This window comes from Euprymna scolopes, chromosome 3 (assembly GCF_053919585.1).
Source record: "Euprymna scolopes isolate OS-2025 chromosome 3, ASM5391958v1, whole genome shotgun sequence".
Lineage (NCBI taxonomy): Eukaryota > Metazoa > Mollusca > Cephalopoda > Sepiida > Sepiolidae > Euprymna > Euprymna scolopes.
In genome coordinates this window covers 194,787,809-194,814,156 of record NC_136484.1, presented here as the reverse complement: position 1 = coordinate 194,814,156, position 26,348 = coordinate 194,787,809, and the positions used below count along the sequence as shown (strand labels likewise).

The window sequence follows — 26,348 nt, the reverse complement described above, 5'->3', positions numbered from 1 at the left end:
TGCCCATCAACCACTACTCTTATGAACCTATCAGAGAGAAATGATTTAATGATTGAGAAAACATTTCCAGTTATACCGTAGCTGGAAATCTTGTGAAGTAGGCCCTTATGCCAAACCTTATCGAAGGCCTTTGATATGTCAAGAGCAATTGCCCTAGAAAGGAAGCCATTGTCGAGAGATTCACTAATCCTATGGGATATAAGTGTTAGCACATCAGATGTAGATCTAGCAGAACGGAAACCATATTGCATGTCACTAAGGAGATTATTTCTGCTGAGATGGTTGACTACTTTATTTAATATGGATTCCAACAACTTACTCATGACACACAAGAGACTTATTGGTCTATACTGAGAGGGAGATGACTTATCACCTGAGTTCTTAAATACAGGGCATACTGATGAGGTTTTCCAGGGTGTTGGAAAGCACTTCTCCTTAAGGCAGCGCTTAAACAGTTTTGTAAGTATGGGGGCCAGTTCTGGTTGAAGCTTTTTCAACACTATAATTGGAATGCCGTCTGGGCCAGTTGCTTTACTGGAATCAAGGTTCTTGATTAGTTTGGCAACCTCTTGCACAGATATTTGTATGTTGGATAGTGTGTTGTCTGTTGTAGAAGGAAATACTGGGAGTTGATGACCTTCGTCGTAGAGGATAGAGTTAGCTGCAAAGTTCTTGGCAAATAGATTGGCCTTGTCTGATGCTGATGAGATGACCTCCGGTCCATTGATGATGGTTGGGATAGAACACACGCATCTGTTCAGGATCCGGTTTGCTATTTGCCATCGCAAGTTTCTTAAAACATAACTAGCTAAAGTCCAGAATAAGATTACGCTTTTCTTTTAACGGTTAATTTAAAAAAGAAAAAGTCTTTTGAACGCTGATGTTATTAAAACTAAAATTCTTTTCTACAGTTTGCATTTTGGAGACGGAAGTGTTTTTTTTTTCGAGATAAGTGACTTGTATATTAATCCTACTTTTTATCTTTAGATTCAAATATTAATAACTACATTTTATTTCAGTATTTAATTTATGTATTTCTGTTTTATTAAATGCTAGCGTTTTTCTTGTCCATAAATGTTTATTTATCTACCAAGTTTGTTGCAAATATAGATTAGGTAATTGTATTCATTTTTAGTTTGTGAGAGGGGAATCTATCACCATACTTTCCCTTAAACATGTCCGTTGGACTTTTATTAAGTATAATATTTAATAATTTTTTTTTTTTTTTTTTTAATGGAGAATAGAAAACTCATTGTGGAAGTGTTATCGGCAGCTCCCGTTACTCTCGCTTCTTCTTATTTGTCCCTCAGTCCTCATTTTTTAATGAGTGATTTTTCTGACAAAGGAAGAAAAAGCTTTTTTCTAGGTTGGCAGTATTTTGCGCGAACAGTTGGTAGAGATGGTGGAAATTTTCTGTTTCTATGTTTATCCTTGTAGCCATGTCACTAGTAAGGGTGCTGGAGGTAAACGTTTTATCTGGGCTGACGTTATCCGCCTCATAGTCAGGGACCCAAACCTTGGATTAACCACTAAGGAGGCTGTCCTATCATCAGATGCAAAGTACTGGGGCTGCTGTATTGCCGTTTGGTGAATGGATTCTGGACCATGCAGTAGCTTCTGGTGGGGCCTCTCGATACCATACTAGTGGGTAATTGTTACGGCTTTACCTTATGTTCTACAAAAAAAACAAAAATTCTTTGTTTCTTTTTCTCTCTTAGTTTCCCCTCTCTGTCCTGCTCTAAGCAAATCTGACGACCTAGTCCACAAATTCCAAAATTCTATCATGACAAGTTTTAAGAAAAAATACATGATTAAACCCGGTTCTCCAACTTCCAATGTAGACCCCCACTACCATGTCTCCTTCTCCAACATCAGGGGTCTATGTTCTAACCTTCCAGAGGTTGAAACACAATTACAGGAGACTAAACCAGACCTTTTATTTTTAAGTGAAACTGGCATTGGACAAGCTATTTTCCTAGAAGAGTTCGCAATTAAAAGATACTCTAACTTAACTTATAAATCTGACTCCCAAGATCGCCATGGGCATGGAATATGTGCCTATATTAAAGATGGCTTTCCATGTGGTAGGGACATCTCCAGAGAAGATCCTAACTTACCCTATATGTGCTTCCGGGTTGCATTAGCTCACACTACTGCTTTTATATTTACTCTCTATCACCCCCACAACAACAGAGTTAGTATCTTTAAAAGCATATCTGAGAAAATTGACCAAGTCCTATCTGCTTATCCTTCAGATACCATTCACATATGTGGAGACTTCAATGTTCACAACGTGGAATGGTTGACCCACTCAAACAAGACCGATGATGGGGGAGGTGATGTCATGATTTCTCCATTGCTTATGACCTTGATTCCAGTAAAGTAACTGGCCCTGACAGTATTCCAATTATAGTACTCAAAAAACTTCAACCAGAACTAGCACCCATACTTACAAAACTGTTTAAACGTTGTCTTAAGGAGAATAGCTTCCCATCACCCTGGAAAATCTCATCAGTATGCCCTGTATTTAAGAATTCAGGTGATCGCTCATCCCCCTCTCAGTACATGCCAATAAGTCTCCTGTGTGTCATGAGTAAGTTGCTGGAATCTGTGTTAAATACAAAAGTAATCAACCATCTCAGCAAAAATAACCTTCTTAGTGACACTCAATATGGTTTCCGTTCTGCTAGATCTACAGCAAATGTGCTTACAGTTGTATCTCATAGGATTGGCAAATCTTTCAACGGAGGCAACCTTTCTAGGGCAATTGCTCTTGACATATCAAAGACCTTTAATAGAGTATGGCATAAAGGTTTACTTCACAAGATCTCTAGCTATGGTATAGCTGGAAATGTCTTCTCAATTATTAAATCATTTCTTTCTGATAGGTTCATAAGAGTAGTAGTTGAGGGGCAAAAATCAGAAGCTCACAGTATTAATCCTGAAGTTTTTTTTTTTTTTTTTTTTTTTTTTTTATTACATTTTCACCCCAAACAAGGCACATTGCCACTTTAATGTAGGGGGCTACTATCAGGGGAAACATCTACTGGGGTACTATGTAGGGATTAGGGCAGCGAGATGTTGGTTCACGTTGCACTTGAACTTATGCATGTCAGTACAGTTGGGGAAGCAGTGACCTGGAATGGAATTCCAAAGTCTAGCAGTTCTGGGGAAGAAACTACTGGAGTAGAAAGATCTTTTACATCTAGGGATCTCTACAGTGTGGGGGTGGGATTTTGCAGCTTGTCGGGTCTGTCGAGGGTGTTCACGTCGTGGGGGCACAAGTGCTTGCAGTTCTTCAGAGCATTCACCATTATAATACTTGTAGAACAGGCAGAGGGATGCAACGTTTCGACGATGGGACAGAGGCTGAAGTTTTGATGCCAGTTTAGGGCCTATCAGATTTGCGACTCTCTTTTGAACCCTGTCAAGGAGCGAGAGACTAGTAGCCGATGCACCGGCCCAAATATGACAGCAATACTCCATACATGGGCGAATCGTTGCCTTATAGAGGTACAGGATACTTTCGGGTGTTAGAAGTTTTCTAGCACGGTAGAGAGAGCCCACCTTCCTCGCAGCGGCCCTGGTAATACCCTCGATGTAATTGTTCCAACTCATGTTTCCTGTGAACGTTAGGCCAAGGAGCTTGAAAGACGTACTCTCAGATAAAGAGTCGTTGGCCATTGCTATAGGTGGTAGAGAAGGTTTCTTGTAATTATTGAATGAAACCAGTTTTGTCTTGGTGGCATTGAACGTTACCATCCATTTTTGTCCCCATTCCACTACTGATTGGAGGTCATCCTCTAGTGTTTCTGCCATTACTTTAGATATATGTTCATTTGTTTTCCTGTCGTGCCTGCTATAGAGTGTGGTGTCATCAGCATATATACCCATCTCAGAGGCAATTTTGTCGGGGAGGTCATTTATGAATATCAGGAACAGCAAAGGACCAAGGATAGATCCCTGGGGCACTCCTGCATTTATATCATATTGTTTAGACGTACGACCGTCGAGGACAACCTGGATTTTTCTCTTATCTAAGAATCCTGAGCCCAACTCTCTTCCTGATCTACATTAATGATCTTCCAAATCACATCCTTACATCATTTGTAGACATTTATGCTGATGACACTACCATTTATGGTAGCACATCTAAGACAGTAAACGACTAAGTTCTTTCTGATTCTCTCTCCTCTGATCTTGAGCACGTGGTATAATGGGGAAAGGAGTGGTTGGTTACTTTTAATGCATCTAAAACCAAGCTTCTCTCTTTACATGATCAACACTCTGATCCACATCTGGCATCAATTGAATTGAATGGCTCTCGTCTTCAGGAGGCCTCAAGTTTTGACAAGCTTCTGGGCTTGACCTTTACTCCTGATCTTAAATGGAACATGTACATCAAATCTGTTGCCAAGGCCACTGGAAAAATGGTGGGATCTTTCTATCGATCCAGTAGATATCTCACTGCTGATGCAATTCTCTATCTATATAAGAGCCAGGTACGTCCAAGGATGGAATACTGTTGCCACATCTGGGCAGGAGCTGCTAGAAAGGACTTGTCATGCCTTGATAGAGTTCAAAATAGACTTCGCAGCCTCGTAGGAGATGTCCTTTTCTCTTCCCTGCAACCTCTATCTCACAGAAGAGATGTTGCAAATTTGTCTCTGCTTTATCGTTATTTTCATGGAAAGTGTTCAACTGAGCTTCAGTCTATGGTCCCCCCTCACCAAACTTTCAGAAGAAACACTAGACTAGCTGAAAACACTATCAATAATTGCCCCCACTCTTTATCTGTGCCTAAACCTAACCGTAGATTCCATAAACAAAGTTTCTTTTTTAGAACTGCACGCATGTGGAATTGTCTTCCGTTTTCCTGCTTTCCGGCTGACTACAATATGGTTGTGTTCAAGTCTAACGTAAATAAGTTCTTGATGAGCAGTTCCATATAAGTTTACAAATTTACCGAATTGATTACTATATTGTCCAATTTCTACTGTACACTCTTTAAGCCTTATCCTCGAGTGACCTCTTGGCCTTGATAATGTGGTGATGCCTGTGTAAAAAAAAAAAAAAAGAAAGAAAAGCCGCTGCTCAGCTACTTTGAATTTGACGGATTGAGCATATAGCTCTCTTGCATTTTTTATTACTCTTTTACAGTGATTGCTGGCAGTCCTGAAGGCAGCTTTAGTCTCAGTACATCTATTACATTGGTCGCTATGGAAAAAGTGATTTCTGTGCGCAATGGCAGCAGCACATTCTGGTGAGAACCATGGCTGGCTGTTAGGTTTTTGTTGGAATTTTTCGGACGGTATGAATCGGTCTATGCCTACAATTAACCATTCCGTCAGGTCTGATACTATGGAGGACACATCCTTTTTACTGACCAGTAGTATCGGCACATGGGTGGGCTCGTGAACAATCTGAGTGAGGTCATAGGCAATGGCAAAATCCTGACAATCTCCCCTCATCATCTGTCTTATTTGAGTGGGTCAGCCATTTCACATTATGGACATTGTAGTCACTGCAAATGTTAATGGTAGCTGGAGGATGAGCAGACAGGATGAGGTCAATTTTCTCAGATATACTCTTAAGGACAGTAACCCCACTGTTGTGGGGGCGATAGAGGGCAAATATGAATGCGGTGGTGTAAGCAAGTGCAACCCGGAAGCATATATAAGGTAAATTAGTCTTCTCTGGAGATATCTCTACCACACGGGAAGCCATCTTTAATGTAGGCGCATATTCCATGTCCATGGCGATCTTGGGAGTCAGATTTAGATGTTAAGTTAGAGTATCCGTTTATGATGAACTCATCTAGGGAAGTGGTCGGCCCTATGCCAGTTTCGCTTATAAAGAGTAAGTCCGGTTTCGTCTCCTGTAATTAGGTTTCAACCTTGATGTTGGAGAAGGAGACCTGGTAGTAGGGGTCTATGTTGGAGAATGGGGTTCTTGGTTTATTTGTGTTTTTTTTTTTTTTGAGATATTTCATGTTGAGTTTTTGGGGGTTGTGGAACAGGTTGACAGACTTGGTTAGAGTAGGACAGAGAGGAAAAGTAAGAGAGATAAAGAGAGGAAATATTTTTTTTTTTTTTTTTTTTTGTAGAACATAAGGTAAAGCCATAACAATTACCCACTAGTATGGCATCGAGAGGCCCCACCAGAAGCTACTGCATGGTCCTGAATCCATTCACCAAATGACAATACAGCAGCCTCAGTACTTTACACCTGCTGATAGGACAGCCTCCTTAGTGGTTAACCAAGGTTCGAGTCCCTGACTATGAGGCGGATAACGTCAGCCCAGATAAGACGTTTACCTCCAGCACCCTTACTAATGACGTGGCCACAATGATAGACATAGAAACAGAAAAATTTCCGACATCTCAGGCTACTGTTCATGAAGTATTACTGGCCTGGAAAGCAGCTTTTTCTTCACCCTTTGTCAGAAATATCACTCATTGGAAATGAGGACTGAGGGACAAAAAAGGAGAAGCGAGAGTTACTGGAGCTGCCGATAACACAACCACAGTGTATTATCTACTCTCCATTTTAAAAAAAAAAAATATATATATATATATATATATATATAGGGACTTATTAATATCTGCTTAAGTCTGTTACTCCGTTCCCAATTTAGGAGAATATAAGAATGTTTCTTAAAACTTTCCTCTTTGCTGATTTTATTAAAAAAAAAAAAAAAAAAAAAAAATTCATTTTTACAGATAGTAATGAGCTTTAAAAATCGCTAGTCAAAAATATTAATTTCTTTTTCAGTCTGAGCTGTCGTGTTTAACTTTTGCAGCCGTCATGACAATACAAATCAACTCCTATAGCCTTAAGGAGACTTTGAGTTTGACATGCCTGTTCTAAATAGTATTATATTTTGATTTCAACAAATACAAAAACTAATCCGATTTTTAGTCGATGGAAACTGATTGAATTTTGTTATAAGCAAAAACTTTTACACTTATGTGTGTGGGTGTGACATCATCAAATTCTCAACCAATCATTGCCATCTTTTTCATCTGTTCTCTTCTTTCAGATCATTGATAAAACATGACCCCCCCCCCCAAATCTGTGATCTTCAAATCTTCTTTTTTCTTATTTTTGATTTTGTTTCAGTCTTTTTTTTTTTTTATTCTTGTGATAATTTGAATTTGATAAATGTTTGACACCATTTTGAATGACTTGAAGTGCCAAGAAAGACTGGCCGGAGTCGTGTGGAGCAAAAGACAGGTGCCATTCAGACAGGTGACCCCCCTCCCCCCTTCCATATACACTCATGCCGTCATATTGCAGCAATTTGTCAGGAATCACTTTTACAAAGACTCTGTTGTGTAACTCTTTGGTAATTTCTTGGCATTTGGATTGATGTTATGATCTAAACTCCTTTCTCTTGTAGTTGACATAATGTTCACTTGTGATCTTTATCAACTAATTAGATCCACTTAACTAAGAGTGGCTTCCACTCTAAATGCGCTTATCTATTCATTCTCTACATGATGTCTAATTTCTAAACCATAACTGAATATCTTTAAAATTCCTTCATCTCATCTAACTAAATCAACCAATTTGCTATCATAACTAATCTCAGGATCAAGCCGTGTCAATCTCACTAACCAATTTTCTTGTAACCTCTGACCTTATTCAGGAGTATCTTGCCAAACTCTGCAATCTTTCTGTCAGACTCGGGAATCTGCGCAGAATTTCAAATGGAACCCTTTATTTCATCCACAAGTATAGCATGCTATTGTTTCGTCAGCCATGACAGAGAAAAACTTTTAAGTGATTTGCAGTTTTATTCTTCATATCACGCACACTGAGGACAAAGCCTGCAAAAGAGTATCCCTAAATTTTAACAAGTGATTTGTACGTTGTTACATCACGGGTCCTTATCAGTCCTAATCTCAAAAATTGAGATGCACAATCTGCTATTATAATCTCACGATCAAGCCATCCCAATCACATTAACTGTCTGTTTACTTTAAAAAAAAAAAGAAAAGAAACATTACTATTATTATTAAATGTCATATTTTAGTGTAAATAAAATGTTTCGTTGGCTGATGACAGATGAGTTACCAAAGGATAAAATACAAATCCAGTCTTTTTTTTTTTCCAGAATTGCTTTTATGGAATAAAGTGTGGAATGAGTTAACAATTACTCCTCACTTAAGGATAATTGAGAGTGGTCATCTATTTTATATTGTAAAATTTCCTCAATTGACCAACTAAAACATCGTGAGAACAAAACCCGAAAGGCAAATGTTTGAAATTGATTAGACACATTGTCCAGTCTGGATGGAATCTGTCTCCAAATCCAGTTAGCGTTTTCAAATCTTTTCTGTCTTTGTTCTGTTTTTATCGTTGTCATTTTATGCCTATTTCTTTCAGGAAATATTCTGCCCCCACTAAAGTTCTACAAACCCATTTCCAACATAAAGTGAGGTAAAAACTCCATGCAATTTCGATTAAGGAAAGGTGATTAAAAACTGATACGTCGGGATGGGGAGTGGGTCTTCTTTTTCTCCTTTTGTTGATTGTGTAAAAATGCACAAGTTTTTTTATTGTGTTCAACCAGAATGAGAATCGGGTTTCTTTAGCCATACTTCATTTTTTTTTTCTAAATTTGTTTTAAAATTAAAACTGTTAGTCAAGAGAACTGGTTTTGACCAAAGCAGAATGCTTGCTATTCAGACTTTCTATTAACCTGTTTCTTTTTTCTTTTTTTTTTTTTTTTTTTTCAAATTTATTTTCACCGTGTTTTTCTTTTTTTTTTTTTTTTTTTCTTAGTGACAGGGTAACTTGAAATGTTAACAGAAAACTTACAGAAAAAATGACTAAAAGTATTTTTCATGTTAAAAGAACATAATCTCGTACAAAACAAAACATTACTCTGGTCAATGTAGTCTACAACAAAACAACTTAGAAGAATCGGAATAAAAAAATATGAGAAGGAGTTTTGCCCGGTTAATTCCTATATGTGAATAAATTTGGAGGAGATTCAAATAATGTTATTAAATCTATTTTTTAATTTTACTCATCTGAAGCTTTTTTTATTGACAACAAAAATAAGTTTAAAAAATAAATCTAATATAGATAAACTAATCAATATGTTTGTAATTATAAATGAAACATTTAAACAATAAATTCATTGAAATGATAAATAGATTGAAACTAAATTTTATTTCCTGCTGTCGGTCATCAGCAGAGGAAAGATCAGATATCTAATGAGGGTTAAGAAATCTACAAACATTAACATCTTTCTCGCAAAATTACGATTGATTGATTTGAGAGAGAAATCAATGAAAATTTTGTGCACAGCAAGAAAGGCAAAAACAAAGATAGGTGCGGAGGTGGCAATACGTTTTATTAGCCGTTAAAAATAGAAATACAGTAAATGAACTACATGATGTATTAACTTATGAAACAGTAATATAAATGCACAAGTAGAAATGGACAAATATTATTACATAAATCTTTGCTAATTTTAAACGGGCAGATCGTTTATGGGATGTTGGTCATATCAGAACTGCCCAATAGTTTATTCTCTCCTAGCAATTTCAATTAAGACTGTTGCCATTATCTAGGGTTTGGTAATTCTCATCAGATTATGATGACATTTTATGTATTGAGCAGTTTAGTGAACGCTTTCCGAATTGGAAACCCTTTCTCATCTGTTTCTGCACTATAACTATAAGGTTTTTTTCACCTTTCTTTTTTAAACAAAATTGTATCTTGCAATTTGTTTTTTGTTTCAAACTTTGTTTCTATTTGAACATGTTCTTTGCAGCTTTAATATGTCCCCTTACACCACCGCGTTTTTTCTTCCCTCCAACCTTTTATCCTCCTCCTCCTCTCCCTTTTTTACTGCTTAGCTCTCTCCCTCCAAATTATCCTTATTCCAGATTTGTCAATTCTTCTTCTCACTTTGTCAGTCCTTTTGTTCCATTTTTCAAGCTTTCTTTTCTGCTGCCCTTGTGCCTTTCTTGCTGCTTGTTCTCCTTTTCTTGATGGCTTTTATCAAAGATGATAAAATGGTCGCCAAAGATAGCGACAAATAAAAAAGTCCAACAAGAAATGTGGGTGAGAAATTCATTCCTTTTGTATGAATCAGATTATGATATTGTTGGCATTGGTTTCCCTGATATACTTTTTAATTAGAATTCTTTCTCAAAAGGTATCGGGTACTTACAAAAGTTGCCAACATCTTAAGTAAAAGTGTTTGTGTGGAACAAACTAGCTTTGAACCTTATACACCCAGGTTGTCAGATTGTGTCATTAACCACTTAGCCACCATTGACTCCTGGTTGAGAAATAAAAACCTTAAAACAATTCGAGAATAATTTAATTTCCCAATTTATACAAATTTTGAGGATTAGAAAGTTTATGAAACAAATGTTTTAAACGTTACCATTGAAACTGTGCAATGTCTCTGCTGATGTAGTTTAGTCTATAGAGTGAATGTGGTATTTTGGTGATTGAATGCATGAAAGGAATAATTGGAGAGTGAATAGGTCAGTGAATTTGTTTACTAAGAATAAGATTAAAAGACTGGACACTTTCCCTTTCGTAAACAATTTTGGATCCTGGGTATACTTGACTTGTACCAGGTGTGGTATTCGCCTTATTTGATTTGAACCAACTTCTTCTAAAGGAAAAAGTTTTAGGAAATTGAATTCACAAGCGTTCCCAAGTGGTGTGTATATCTCAAAGGACGTAACAACTTTTGTTTTTATTTATTTTTGTGCAGGGTGTTGTCTCTATCCTGCATGCAACGGCTAGTATTTCCACTCATCTAATACCGACCAGGCTCAACTTCACTTTGTGACTTGTGGTATGCCTGGCACATCTATTTTGGCCAAGGTTTTCCCATGAGTTGGAATATTAACCAAACTGTTTGAGGGACACTTTCAAGCTGTCCGTGAACAGTTTCTGCTGTTCTCCTACAGTTCTTTTTTTGACAACTCGCTGTAAAGGAGCTGTTTTAGGAGTCTTGAATCTGGAATGCAGCATATGGTAGCTTCCTTCAGTCTTGACAGACTATGCATACCCACTGTAAGGGTGCCTGCGCATGGAATTTTTGTGGCAAAAGTTGTGCAGTCTCCAAATGCACCTCTCCTGGGTAAGCCTCGTTAAATACGAATGGCAAGTGGAGGTTTAGAACAACTGAAAACAATGACGAGATAAGCGGAGAGCACATACAGTGCCTAGAATACCCAAATGGTCACCATCTTGTACTAGCCAGGCTGATCATTGCTTAACTTCGGTGATCTGAAGAGAACTGGTGTGTCAACGTGATTATCCCGTATATATGACCCTCCTAACATTGCTGCAGCATGGTGTGTTTTGCTGATGGGAGATTTGACAGGGCTAAAACCTGTGTGTTTGGTATCTTGCCACTTGATTTCATCAATGTACAAAGACAAGTCATGTGGAAATGTCTTTAATATTACCATTTAGATTGATTATATTGTTATAGATCGAGAGATAAAAATACGTTGGATATCTTACAAAACAAGCAATGATGGACTAAAAAGATGGATTAATTTTTCAGACTGATTTTTTTTTTTCTCCTGTCTTAGTAGTGTTTGCATTAAAAAATTATATTACCCCAAATCTGGCCAATTCAGCCGAGTTATAGCCCCAATCAGGACAAAGGCTAATGTTAATTGAGGTAGGGTATTAATGTTAGACTGCTAATATAAGCCTCACATCATTTCTGAAACTGTTGAAGTACTTGTAAAACACAGGGATGCAACAATGCAGCAATGGGACAGGGGTTTGAGCTTGTTGACAATGTGGGACCTATTAGTTTGAAGACTATTTTTAACCCTGTCTAAGAGGCAGAGGTTAATGGAAAATGTATTAGTCTTGCAAATGGTGGCTTTGTAGAAATACAGGATACTATCAAGTGTAATTAGTTTTCTAGCACAGTAGAGGTTGCCCACTTTTTTGTGGCAGTCTTGACAGTGTCTTCTATATATTTTGCCTGTGAAAAGCTGAGAAGTTTGATGAATTTGCTGGTTGTGTTTTTAGCCATGGCAAGTGGTGGTTGAGAATGTGTAAGTATTTGAGAGGGAGGTGGATAATTCCCACTTGTTGAATAGCTTTTTTTTTTTTTTCTAGCCATTTTTCCTCTCATCTTGTATGTTTTGTAAGTTTCTTTATTCAGAGAAAACGTTTTTATTTCAAAATCTTGTAATTTACAAAATTGAAGGAATTTATTTAAAAAATAAAAGTTTTAGGTTAATTTTGAAAATACAAATTCTAAACATTTTCATTTTATAAAGAAAGATTTTAGATATTTTGTGCAGAATAAATTTTGATTAATAAAATGAGGAAATTCACACAATTTGGATTCTTTGGACTACTGTTCTCATCTTGAGTGTTATTTGTACAACGTTTTCAGCCGATATAACCTCTGACATTCTTTAGTGTATCTTGTCAAACTCTGGAATCTGCACTGAATTTGATCGGAACTCTTTAATCCACAGGAGTAACATGTTCTTGTTTCATCAGCCATGATTGGATGGAAGTTTTAAGTTATTCACAATTGTATTTATAGAAAGCAAAAAAGAAGGTGGAGAGAAAATGTTTTTGATTGGACAACTCTCAACAGTTGGGCGTCCATCGACCAACTTTCCCTAGATCAAAAGGAATGGCGAAAAATAAGTCATGTGGGTTCGCAATCTGCAACAAGCAGAAGATATGACTCATGAGGATTTTGAGTGTCGCCTGCATTGACCCGTGGCATAGTGGATTAAGTATTTGGTAAAATTCAGTTGTAAAGTTATACTCTTCTAGAAGGTCAGAGGTACATTGACCAAAATGCTGTGAAGAATGTTGGAGGTTACATTGACTGAAAAAATGGAGAAACGAAAACAGAAGAAAAACAAAAGATGCGCTCAGCAGAGACACTTTTTGCATCAAAGTCAAAGTAATGCAAATGTGCAACAAACAAGAGAACATGAAATTGAGCATTTAGACAGTGTGTTAGATTAGGGCGTACGGTGCACAAGAACATCCATAGAGATTAGGCGGTGTAACATCTTAAAAAGAAAAAAAATTAGGATCGTTCTCTTTTCTATAGTTGTAAAACAGAACAGATGTTTTTTTTTTCACTCTCTTGTGGTTTCGACTTAAAATTCGGCAACAAATTAACGAAAACAGATTATTCAGAATCAATAAAACGAAATGTTTGTTTTGGCAAATTTGAGTGATTCATTCATGTAGATAAACAGGGGAGAGAATATTGAAATGGTGAAACCCCCTTCCTCATTATTTAAGATTCATTTTTGTGTGCAATCAATGGGCAGTTATTATGAAACTTTTAGAATTTGACTTTGATTGGGAGGAGGGATGTTGTTTCAATCTAATTAAAAAAGCAAAAATACAGAAAAATCTTTGATGTACATACCTGTCATGGAACGAAAACGTCATATTCCAAAAATTATGTAAATTGATCAAGTATTTTGTTTTTATATAGAAAATCATTTTTTTTTTTTTTTTGGTTTTTACAATTGTTAGCGATTTTTAATAGTAAATCGTAGCCATTACAAAGCTGATTTTAATTTCTGTAGTTCAAATTGTGCTGTCTCTCTTTATTAAAGGTGATGAAGTGAGACACACCATCCTCATTTCCTCATAAAATTTAATTTTCTTAGTAGAAAAAAAACTATTTGATTTTTGGAATATGATATTTTCATTTTGTGACAGGTACATAGATCAGATATATTTTCTTTTGTTTTTTTTTTTTGTTAGTTTGAATTCTGAACAAGAACCTTTTTTTTTTTTTTAAGACTTTGAATTTTCAATGAATACCGGCAAGGGTGACATTTTGTGAATTTTAATTTTTTTATAAAATTAAGATGCTTCCCCTCCTTTTCTTTTTGTTGTTTTGTTTCAAATGTTGATACTTTGACACCTATCTCCACCAAACCCTGTGTTGTCTCGCCTGGACATGTTCTATCTGCACATCAATTCACATCAGTGGAGCCATCTATGGGGGAGGGGAAATGCATAGATGATGAGGATTGCACTCTTTGAAATTGTTGGCTTTCTGCTTCATTAGTTGAACACTATATGTGATAAAACGTCAACCCCCCCCCAATAAAAAACGGCTGATAATATGCCCATAGTAGCCATGCACGCATTCTACCAGTCATCAGCTTCACTTTCCTGCTCCATCCTGAAGTTGTACTATTGACATAATGGATACCATTATGGATTATGGAATATTTTATGCTAAATCCAATTGTATTTACTTTTGGTGAGTTAAGCAGGAACACTCTTGGGAAATGTATGATTCTGCAATTTGAATCAGCCACAGATAAAAAATACAACTTTTGTTCAGTTAATTGCATACAATCAGCAAATTTTGTATCATCATTAATTAACCTCCAAATAGATTTTTTTTTCATCATACAGATGAACCAAACCATTATTCACGATCTCGATGATTGACTCTTTATGAACTCCTGATAATTGTTATGAACTCCTGATAATTGTTTTAACTCTTTTGCTGTCTATTTTCGTTAAAAAAATTAATTTTGTAAAAAAAAAAAAAAAAAAAAAAAAAAAAATATATATATATATATATATATTTTGTAAAAAAAAAAAATATTTGTTTGATTTTCATCAAATTACTAAATGGGATTGTTTCAATTTGAATTTATCGAATCAAACTAATCCGTTATCAATTGCTACGGTATTCAAAAAATGATTGTATATTTTAAGCACATTTTTGCCTGTTGTATCTCTTTTATATCTTAGGCTAATTATTGTAAGATAAAAGTGACAAACAATAAGCATTGGTGATAACAAAACTGGTTTTGCTTTTATGGTATTCTTTGCCAATTGGGCCACTTGTCCATGTTAGGAACATAGTTATTCAATAGAGAGAGGAAAAATTCCTGAGAAGCCAAATTTGATGGTTTAACCAGAGTATCCTGACCCAATCTTTAAAGTTGCTAATCCATTGGAAAAAAACTAAAAGAAGTTAATTGCGAAATCTAGCTGTTGAGACCTGTTGATCTCAAAAGACTAAAGGTGTTCAACCTATACTGTCTTCACCTATTTTTGCAGGTATGCTGGCATCATTTTGTCTCCACTAGCCAAATCAGCTCATCTAAGTTGATGTTGAACCTAGCTCCAGTTCATAGATCTGTGGTGTTCGCCACGGGAATGACTGTCCGTCACTATCTTGGCTGTTGCAGACTGTCGTGCATGGTCTGCATTCATTCAGGATGCTGTGTGGTCTATTGAGGAGTCAGATCAATCCATGCTGAGTGAATGTCACTTCATCAAAAACTGTCTAGTCAGCTTAAGATGTGGCTCTCATCTGTCAAAGCAGATGTTGAATTTCTGTTGAGCCCCAATATTTACTGGCTGGAATTACGGGTAGATCACAATTTGAGCTCAACATCGTCAGGCTTGATCTGCAGAAATACAACAAGGACTTTTTTGATTGATCAGAGTTGACTCAGCCCTCCTTAGTAGCAGTTAAGATAAGGTATCTTACAAAATAATATTTTGAGTTTTTGTCATTCAAAGTTTGGTTGTTTTAATTATAACAAAAAATAGAGAAAATAATCAATGAATAAACAAATAATCGGTGGAATATTAGAAGTACAACTTTATAATCCGACGAGTTACATCAGCTTCAAAGTCAAGAGTATGAGCTATTTTTGAAATGGCCTTAACCCGGTTGACTGAAGAACGGCTGATGTCCTGCACAGTTCTAGGAGGCGCACTCTCTCAGGCTGTTGTCTGTTTATTGCTTACTGTCTGAGAAATGCCAACGAGGCTGCCCAGGCAATTCTTAATTGGCCAGAGTGCTCCTCTTTCAGAGATAGTGATTTGATTCTCTCACACCTTCCGACCGTGTGTTACATCTTCTTGCAGAGGGAAGGAAGCAAATAACACCTTTCCAATACAGTTGCTAGCATTTTATAGAAGTTGCCCTCCGGAAACTAAAGTGTGGTCAGGCATCCGATCACAACATTAACACAAGATGCATTTTTTCTTTTGTTTTTTTCCCCCCGTGAATATTGTTAAATTGTGATGGTCATTAGGGCATGTTGAAAATTAATATTTATCTGCAAACAAATTTCAATAACAAATGTTTATATTTGTGTGAGGCACAAATATATAATTTTTTAATAATGAGCAAACGAAAATGATTTCAAAAGGAATGATGAAAGTAAAAAAGATAATTGTAAAAATGATGGTGCCCTCATGTCTTAGTCTTATTCCTTTCCATGTTTTCATATGGATTTATTCTTATCATTTCACTCCTCACATAATTAAAAATAATTGCATATGATTTTAGAATTTTTTTGTCATCCTGCAGATGAATGAGCTGATAAAAAATATCCAAATTATTTCCTGTTGCATTGCTAACATGTAGCAGTGCAACACTAAGCATTGATTTTTCTAGTTGATCTTGAACAAAAGGATTGATTTTATTGTGTTCTTTGAAAATGGTGTGGCTCTCAGAATTTTAAACCAATGCAAAAATGGATAATTTTAATGCATATTTCTCTAAATTAACACAACTGCTAAGCAAGAGGGGGCAATAAACAATTGAAAACAGATCAACATATCTGGAGCAGATTGGCAGATCTCCCCAAGATGAAATTAGTTTTAGCAATTCAACTGTTTTTTAGTGAACAGGCCATAACTGCCTCTTCTAACTTGATGACTTTTTAAAATCTAAATGGGTGCGACCATTGTCATCAAACAACCTGACAAGTCGTCCATTCTCGCCTGTGTTGCTCCATGTTAGCAACATTTTCTTTTGTTTCATTTTATCATTTCGTCATTAGTGGAATTTGTTCTTTGAATTTAATTTGAAATATTTTCATTCCTAGAAAAAAAATGAGAGCATATATTAGTATAGATAACAAAATGAAAAAGTGGTCAAAAAGCAAATAAATGTTATCAAAGGCAAGATAAGTTATTCTTTTACTTACCTGGATAAGTTCTTTATCAGTGTGTGTGTGTGTGTGTGTGTGTGTGTGTGTGTGGTTTAACTTATTTTAAAGTATTTATTTACTTCAACGCACAAATAGTGTTGAGTGTTATGTTAGAACAAAAACGAAATGGCTAACATGAGGCCGTCATCAGTGGAGTGAACAATGATAGAATGATAGAAAGCTACCCAATAAATGTCACTAGGATATGTTATTTGTTTTTTTACCACTTTCTGATTTTGTTGTCTATATTAATAAATGCCTCCAAATTTATATATGAAATCAATTTTTTGTTTTTTCCCCTCCCTAAACATTGTTCACCCTTCTGCAAAACGTCTGTCAGTCCTTTTTATATTGAGTTAATTACAAAGAAAACCCAAAACAATCTTTTCTCTGCTGCTTGTTTTTTTGTACAGGAAGAGTCATTCATTTAACCTCATTCTTTCTTTAAAGACAATAGACTCTCTCCTGTGCAATGAGTTTATAATGAAGCAAGAATTGAACAATCTCTAACCCACTGTTCAGAAGATAGCATTGCTTACATCCCAGAAAAAAATCCTATTGAAATCAATGCTTGAATAAGCAGAGAGAGACTTGTTTTATATAAGAATTTTCTATTTCATAAATAAATTGCTCTAACAAGGTTTGAGAATCTAGTCTATCTTACTGGATAGATACATACATTTCCCAAGAGTATAAGTGAAAATTATTTAATATCAACAAACTAAACTGCTAAAATGATCGTTTTGACCCTGCAGAGTGGGGATCAATTTGTTGATTGTGCATTTAAATCTGCATTTCTTATTTCATTTTCTTCAATGAAATTTCAAGTTTTTGATTAAAGGTTTTCTTAAATTGACTAGAAAGTGTTCGGATAAAACAAAAATAAGTCTTATTGACTTATTTTTACTTATTGACTTATTTTTTTCTAAACATTTTATTAATGTTTAGCAAAAAAAAAATATATAGAAGTGTTTTAGACAATTGCTTTCAGAATTTCCCGGCTAGTTTATGTAAAACACAAGAAAATGCCAAACAAAAGTTTCATGAGTTTTTTGTGTTTTTTTTCTTGCAATTTTTTTTTTTGTTGTTGTGAAGAAAATACAGTGAATAATTATTGGGCAATTTTTTTACAAAACTTTAAGAAAGTTAAAATTCAAATCAAGAAAAAACTCATAAGTTAAATTTGATGAATAAATATTTAATTTTTTAAATAACAAACAACTGATAGCAAACAAAAAAAAAAATTAAATATTTTTTTCATTTTTCAGATCAAGATAGATTTTTTTTTTTTATAATACTCTAATGATAGCAAATAATTTTTTTAAAAAATTATATTAGTTATTGTGATTTCATTAGATCAGCGATTTGGCACCATCATTTTACATGATCTGCCCAGAAAATTCCAATGTTAGCGCAGTCTTTATTCTGCATAATTACCATAAATTTTAAAGAAGGTTAGTGTTAAAAATTTCTTTGAATATATTTTGAAAAGTAGAAGTCAATAAAAATGTTCATATCACTTTTCACATTTCAATCTTCATCCATTGCAAAAGTATTTTTATTTGCTCAAATATTTGAATGTGTCATCTTTTTAGTCAAAATGTTTTCTCAGTGTTTCCCTTGACTCCTTCTGCCCCAAAGCTTAAATTGACTGCCATTTTGTTTTTTGTTTTTTAGCCTCTTGAAGAGGAATAATTCATGGATCCCATCGTCAAAGACTTTTGTTTACACAGGAAATTCTAAAGTCAGCCTGAAAAGAAGCCGACTGTAGGTATAGAAAAGTAGTAGAAAAATCTGTAGTAGATTTGTGTAGTGACGAGTTTTGACGTCACCTGAGAAAAAAAAAAAAACTTAGCTAATTCCTGAGCACTAGTTCCCAAATTACAACTAACTACATTTTTACATTTTATCGTTTATATCCTTTTGTTAAAAAAAAAAGAAGAAAATTCCTTTCCCATTTTGCAAATGTTTTGTTTGCTGTGTGCTAGCAAATACCCCCCTCCGCGTGATACTATTGCCATTCCTCCACAACTGTTAGATAAAAACAAAGGAAAACTTAAACAAAAAAAGAAAAACCAAGTTTATCTGCAGAACAAAAGTTGTAGGGAATAAGCTTAATGGAAAAGACAATGATAAGGAATTTGTTCATCATGGCACACAAAGGAAGTAAAAATAGGATTATTAATCAGTTTGACAGTGATTAGTACAAAGGACCAGACAGACAATTTGAGACAGGAAAAGTTTGTGAACAGTGTTCAGTTTGAGACAGTTGGCAGATTTTTTTTTTTTTTTACAAGGTGGTCACCACTTATCAAGACCCGGAACCCACTCAGGGATAAGAGTTATTATAAGTACAGTAGGTTAGTGTGGAGATTTAATAAAGTGTCTACTTAAGGGGGCGGTTCATCAGGAATTTGTTTACGTTGGACTTGAAGACATCCAGGTTGTAGTCAGGTGGGAAGCAGGCAGATGGAACAGTTCCACAGGCGTGCAGTTCTAAGAAAGAAGCTTTGTTCATGGAATCTACGTTTTAATTTAGGCATAGATAAAAAGTGAGGAAAGTTTTGACAGTGGATTCAACTAGACGAGTGTTTTTCGTAAAAGATTGGCGAGGGGGGGACCAGAGATTGGAGTTCAGACGAGCACCTGCCATGGAAATAATGATAAAACAAAGATAGGCTTGCAACGTCTCTTCTGTGGGAGAGAGGTTGCAGGGTAGAGAAAAGGGCATCCTCATAAGCCACAAAGTCTATTTTGTACTCTGTCAAGGCAGGATAGGCTGTTTTTAGCAGCTCCTGCCCAGATATGGCAGCAGTATTCCATCCTTGGACATACTTGGCTTTTATATAGATAGAGAATTGCATCATTAGTGAGATATCTTCTGGAGCGGTAGAAGGGTTCTACCATCTTTCCAGCGACCTTGGCAACAAACTTGATGTATGTGTTCCATTTCAGATCAGGAGTAAAGGTCAAGCCCAGAAGCTTGTCAAAACATGGGGCTTCTCCTAGACGAGAGCCATCCATTTCAATTGATGCCAGATGGGGATCAGAGCGTTGATGATGTAAGGATAGGAGTTTGGTTTTAGATGCATTAAAGGTAACCAGCCACGTCTTCCCCCACTGAACCACACACTCGAGATCAGAGGAGAGAGAATCAGAAAGAGCTTTGTCATTTACAGCCTTTGATGTGTTGCTGTAGATGGTCGTGTCATCAGCATAGATGTCAGCGAATGATTTAAGTATGTGTATAGGGAGATCATTGATGTAGATCAGGAAGAGAGTTGGACCCAGGATAGACCCTTGAGGGACTCCAGCATTAATACTGCAGGCCTCTGATTTTTGTCCATCAACCACTACTCTTATGAGCCTATCAGAGAGAAATGATTTAATGATAGAGAGAACATTTCCAGTTATACCATAGCTGGAAATCTTGTGAAGTAGGCCTTTATGCCATACCTTGTCGAAGGCCTTTGATATGTCAAGAGCAATTGCCCTAGAAAGGAAGCCTTTGTCAAGAGATCCACTAATCCTATGAGATATAACCGTTAGCACATCTGCTGTAGATCTTGCAAAACGGAAACCATATTGCGTGTCAGATTGGAGGTTCCCTGGAAGACATTGAAGTCAAAATTGGGTGAGAGTAGATAGGGCCGTGAAGAAAATTGCTGGAGACCGACACAATGCTACAATATGGTATCACACACACACACACACACACACATGCATGCATGTACAGACACACACATGAAGAGCTCACTTGATTTACATCAAGTACTCATCTTGTTGCTTTATCGTAGCGTGTGTGTAGATATTTTTAGTTTTAATGTGATATTTTTTTATTTCATATACAATATATTGCTTTTAAGGATGAGAAAAATAAAAATAGAATCCATAATATTGGGTAATTATTAATTAAAACTTATGTTTTGGAATTTTTAGATGAGGATTGATATTTTTTATTACTTGAAAGTAAAAATTATAGACAAAGATGAATGGAGCACTGTAAGATGTCTCAAAGAAGCATACGTTTGGTGACAATGATCTTCTAAGTAGACCTAGTATAGAATTTAATACAATATCGGATCCATTTATTGTAAATGAAAGATTAGACCACTATAAAAAAAAAATTATGTATTAGTGATAGGACGATTCCAAATTTTTTTCTTAATTCCAATACAACTGCTGATTCTTATTCTTTAAAGATTTTTTAAAATTTAGAGATTTAATACTTTTTAAAAATATTCAAATGAAAATTAACCGCCATGTAATGTCCAGATATATTTTGCAAAGCATAAAAAATACACTTAGAACGGGAAGGGGATATATTACAAGTAGATGGTTTTAAATATTTTTCTCGTATGTTTTCCTTGTAATTGATTTGGAAAATAAAAACGAAGGGCTCTTAATGAAAATGAAATCATATGCTATTACTGGGCGAATGCTAAATATAATTAGATCCATTCTTAGACAAGAGGAAAATCCAGATTGTTTTTGATAGATGTACATCTAAACACCATATTAATGTAGGAGTGTTAGAGATCGATTCTTCGATCTTTACTATTCTTGATATCATAAACGACCTCTCTGATAACTTTGTATCTGGGATGGATATATTTGCTGATGATACAACACTCTAGAATAGACATGAGAGAAAAATGGATGTACAATGGCTGCATCCTTACAAAATAACCTCTAGTTCATAGTGGAATGAGGTCGTAAATGGTAACATTCAATTCTATTAAGACTAAGTTTCTTCCCCTTGCACATATCCAAGAAACCTTCTCGACTACCGATAGACATGGCTAATAACATCCTATCTGAGAGCTTTTCCTTCAAACTTCTTGAGTTAACATTCACAGGTAACATGAACTGAAACAAATACATTGAGGACATTGCAAAGGCTGCTGCAAATAAGGTTGATCTCCCTTTACCGTGCTATGTTATTATCCCAGAGAGCAACTTATATCTTTACAAAACCATATTTCGTCCATGCATGGAGTATTGTCACATTTGGGTTGGTACATCTACCATTAATCTCTCTCTTTTGGATATGTCCAAAAAAGAGTCTCAAATCTAATTGGTCCCACACTGTTGGTCAAGCTTCAACCTCTGTCCCATTAAATAACCTGAAAGGGGTTGATATGCCGTAAAACAAAAACAACCAATCAACCAGCAGAACAAGATTTGAAAGTGTAGCACAGTTTAATGATTTCTCTGCCACCAATAGTAATGGCCAATGACTCTTTATCTGAGAGTACATCTTTCAAACTGCTTGGCCTAATGTTCACAGAAAACATGAGTTGGAACAATTACATTGAAAGCATTGCCAGGGCCGCTGCGAATAAGGTGCTCTCTCTACCGTGCTAGAAAACTACTAACACCCGAAAGTATCCTCTACCTCTATAAGGCAACCATTCGCCCATGTATGGAGTATTGCTGTCACATTTGGGCTGGTGCATTTGCTACTAGTCTCTCGCTCCTTGACAAGGTTCAAAAGAGAGCCGCAAATCTGATAGGCCCTGAACTGGCATCTAAGCTTCAGCCTCTGTCTCATTGACGAAATGTTGCATCCCTCTGCCTGTTCTACAAGTATTTTAATGGTGAATGCTCTGGCGAACTGCAGACACTTGTGCCCCCACGACGTAGACACCCTCAACAAACCCGACAGGCAGCTAAATCCCACCCACACACAGTAGAGATCCCTAGATGTAAAAGATCTTTCTACTCCAGTAGTTTCTTCCCCAGAATCACTAAACTCTGGAATTCCATTCCAGGTCCCTGCTTCCCCAACTGTACTGACATGCAGAAGTTCAAGTGTAACGTGAACTGACATCTTGCTGCCAAAATCCCAACATAGTACCCCAGTAGTTGTTGCCCCTGATAGTAGCCCCCTACACCAAAGTGGCAATGTGCCTTGTTTGGGGTGAAAATGTAATTAAAAAATTAAAAAAGATTTTAGGCACCAGTCTCTTTGGAGGCGTGCGGTCAAATTTATGGTATCTTGACACATAAAGAATAAATCAAACATGACAATGAGTTTTCATTGTCCACCAAGGGGCATCCTTTATTGAACTGTTAGAAAGGGAGGGGGGATCACTTTCTTAGTCTTTCCTAATTGGAGAGTTCTACTTGGGGATGTTAATGGGATCATAACATTACAGCCGACAATAATGCCAAGGGAGACAACTTGGGTAATTTAATTAAATTCTCTACTGACCTTCGTTTTAAAACTATGAATTTTAACATTTAACAAGAATGTTGTATGAAGAGTAAATAGTAATTTGAAAGCAATAAAAAGAAATAGTTTCATGGACTTTTTGTCATTTTTTTTTTTTTTTAAATGGTTGTAACGTGAAACATACTAATGTGAAAGTACTAACTCAAATCAGTTTAATCTAACCGATATTATTTACGATAGTTTGACTTGATAGATTAGTAGTTCTTTCCAAAATTAGATCTCACCTTGGTTTTCAACTTTGACCTAAGCAGCTATTTTGAGGAGGAATGACGTCATTTTCTCTTTTTCTAAATCTTTTTATTTTTTATTTTCCTCTTTTTATACATTGAAGTTGCAGAATAATCTGGAGCCAACTTCACCTGACCTTCCCACTCCACCTCCTTTCCTCTGTTTGGCTCGAAATAATCAAGATATAGACCTGATCTCCCTCCTCCTCTCTCCAGTGTAGCCTTCCTAGAAGAGTGGATGGTCTGATGGGCTTGTTAAGACAGATGAAGTGCGGTGGTGGTTAGATAAGTTGTTTCTTATTTTTTCTCCTCATTCTTAGCCCCCTCCCCCTCACTGTCACACACACACACACACACACACTTGCTGCCAAAATTGAGGCTCAAAAGGTCTGTATTGCCTGAAATCGATTGGTTGATAATAGGTTTCCTATTTTATTAGTAATATTATCAGTATTATGCCCATGTGGGCATCTCTATCTTAATCAATAAGCCCACTAAGACTTTTAATGAAAAGAAATATTGTGGAAAACCAGGGAGTTACAAAAAACAGACGTTCAAAATATTGGAGATATATAATCAGCTCAATAGAAAAGAAGTTATATCTTCCAGAGCTAAAGTAGAGTGAATAGGAGTTAAATGAAATTAAAGATCATTTACACGTTTTACGTTTCTGAATTTTTGAGATGAGGATTGATTATTTGTATAATTCGAACTACTGTTCTCATCTTGAGTGTTATTTTCACAACGTATCAGTCGCTGTCTGCAATGACTTATGACAAAGTACTTTTTTAAATTCCGTTGTAAGTTATACTCTTACAATTGCAAATTGCTTAGGACTTCTACCCAGTCATGTCTGATGGAATGAGAACATGCTACCCTATGGATTAAATAAAGGCTTTCATTCGAAATTCCATGCAGATTTCCAAGTTTAAGAGAAAGATCCACGAGTTCTACAAAATAAACCTGAAGAAGATCGAAGGTTACGTCAACCAAAATATGGTGAAAATAACACTCAAGATGAGAACAGTAATCCAAAAATACATATTTATGTATATTCCAAGAATTAAAACAATAACAATTTAAATCTATGTACAATCGTTTGAGAGACGATACCAACTTTATTAATAAACAATTTCTACATCAACAGAAAGTGGGGGAGAGGGATTAACACCCAGTTAACATTTAAATAAATCAATTTCATTGAATCAATGGCTAACAGTTTTAATCAGGACTATACTGTGAATTATATTACTGTTTAGTGTGTGTGTGTGTGTATATATATATATATTTATTATTATTATTATGTAAATAGTTTTATTGTAAAACCTAGTATTGGGACGCTTAATCAGATTTGTGAATGGAAAAAGTCAGAATCCAAAAAGTTTTAGCTTAATTTCTTATTCCAAAAATGATTCTTTTAATTTATTTTTCTTTTAAAACTTAATTTTCTTAATGATAAATTGAACTTATTAGTAAAATTAAAATTTACAGATCATAACAAATTTAGGGAATTTCTCAAGGTTATTTGTAAGGAAAAGAGAAGGTCAAATTAAAAAGTTAGAAAACCATATTAATAATAATAAAAACAAATGAAAAATAATAGTAATGGTAGTAATTAGAAATACTAATTATAAGTTCAAGTGAATATAATAATGATATTTGAAATAAACAATAATGATGGAAATGGGCATTAAAATATAACAGCCCTATTACCATTAATTAAACATATATAAACTTATAATCCCAATGTCATTCACAAAATTAAAGGATAATAGGATAATAATACTATTCACATTGTAATAGTATCAATACTTCTAATTGAAGCAAAGGTTTTAAAATTGCTACTATTTGTAAATGTAGTATTTGAACTAAAACTGATTATGTTATCATAACAACAATCATCATAATAATACTAAAATCAAAAGCAATAATGACAATTATAATGCTAATGTTTTAATAGTGAAGACAAAATAGCAGTAATTGAATGAACTAAAAATAATCATAATAATAGTGAGATAAATATAAAGGTACTATTTGCATTAATAATCCTACTTGCCCTAATAATAATAATCACAATTATGTTAATGATATATTATAAAGTAACAGTATTAATAATATACAGATTTTAAAAACTATGTGGTTAGGGCCTAAACGGAGTATATATTAAAGATTAAAAGTATTTAGGAAGGTCTAGAAAAATGCATTAAAGTTATTATATATACCCATCTTAAAATAATTAGAGACAGTAAATGAAGTATCATGATAGTCACATAAATAATGAGGGATAAGACTAATTATGTTAAGGAGAAATAAGCAATAAAAACAAAGTAAGGGACAATGTATTCAAAATAAAATTGAGGTAAGATATAGGAACTATGCCAAACTAGTTATTAGGCAGTAAATAAGATTCAGTGGAGGTTAAGTGATTTCAAAGTTATTATATTTTTATTTTGCTTTGTATTAGCATTGGAATATCAGTTAACTTTTAGTATAAATTAGATTAATACTTTGCGAGGAAGTTATTATCCTAACTAAATTAGATAAACACTGGTGGCAGAATTTGGATCCTAGGGTATATGAATCAGATTTACTGATAATTGCCCATTTAATCGAGAAAGGAATGTTGTTAGATCTAAGTTTTTCTCTTCAGCATCTGCATTTATATTAAATGATGACATGTAGAAATTATTAACTTAATTGAAGTGGGTCCGATGTATGTTTTTAGTGAGGTGGGCTGTCTTAAGTTGCTATTATGCGAATTGTATAGAAAGATCTATCATTCATATTATTAGTACTGTTACTATGCAAGTTTATTGGGAGAGAGTTTTGATCTAGCTCATTATTATTAATGTCTAGGGATTTGAAGTTGCAAAAAGATAGTTTATGAGGAGGAGTAGAGGGTATCTT

General features: G+C 35.2%; 1 protein-coding gene across 12 annotated transcripts in view; it reads left to right on the top strand.

Annotated features, from left to right (window-relative positions):
- The window catches only part of LOC145260510 (CDK5 and ABL1 enzyme substrate 2-like), a 144,106-nt gene that overhangs the window by 14,103 nt on the left and 103,655 nt on the right, over positions 1 to 26,348 (top strand). For 4 of the 12 annotated variants that reach the window (XM_080118665.1, XM_080118647.1, XM_080118676.1 and 1 more), the window contains exon 2: positions 8,392 to 8,445. The exons of the other annotated variants lie outside the window; for them this stretch is intronic. In XM_080118665.1, coding sequence (XP_079974791.1) covers positions 8,392 to 8,445 — 54 coding nt within the window. The remainder of the gene's footprint in view (positions 1 to 8,391; positions 8,446 to 26,348) is intronic. 12 annotated transcript variants of the gene reach the window in all.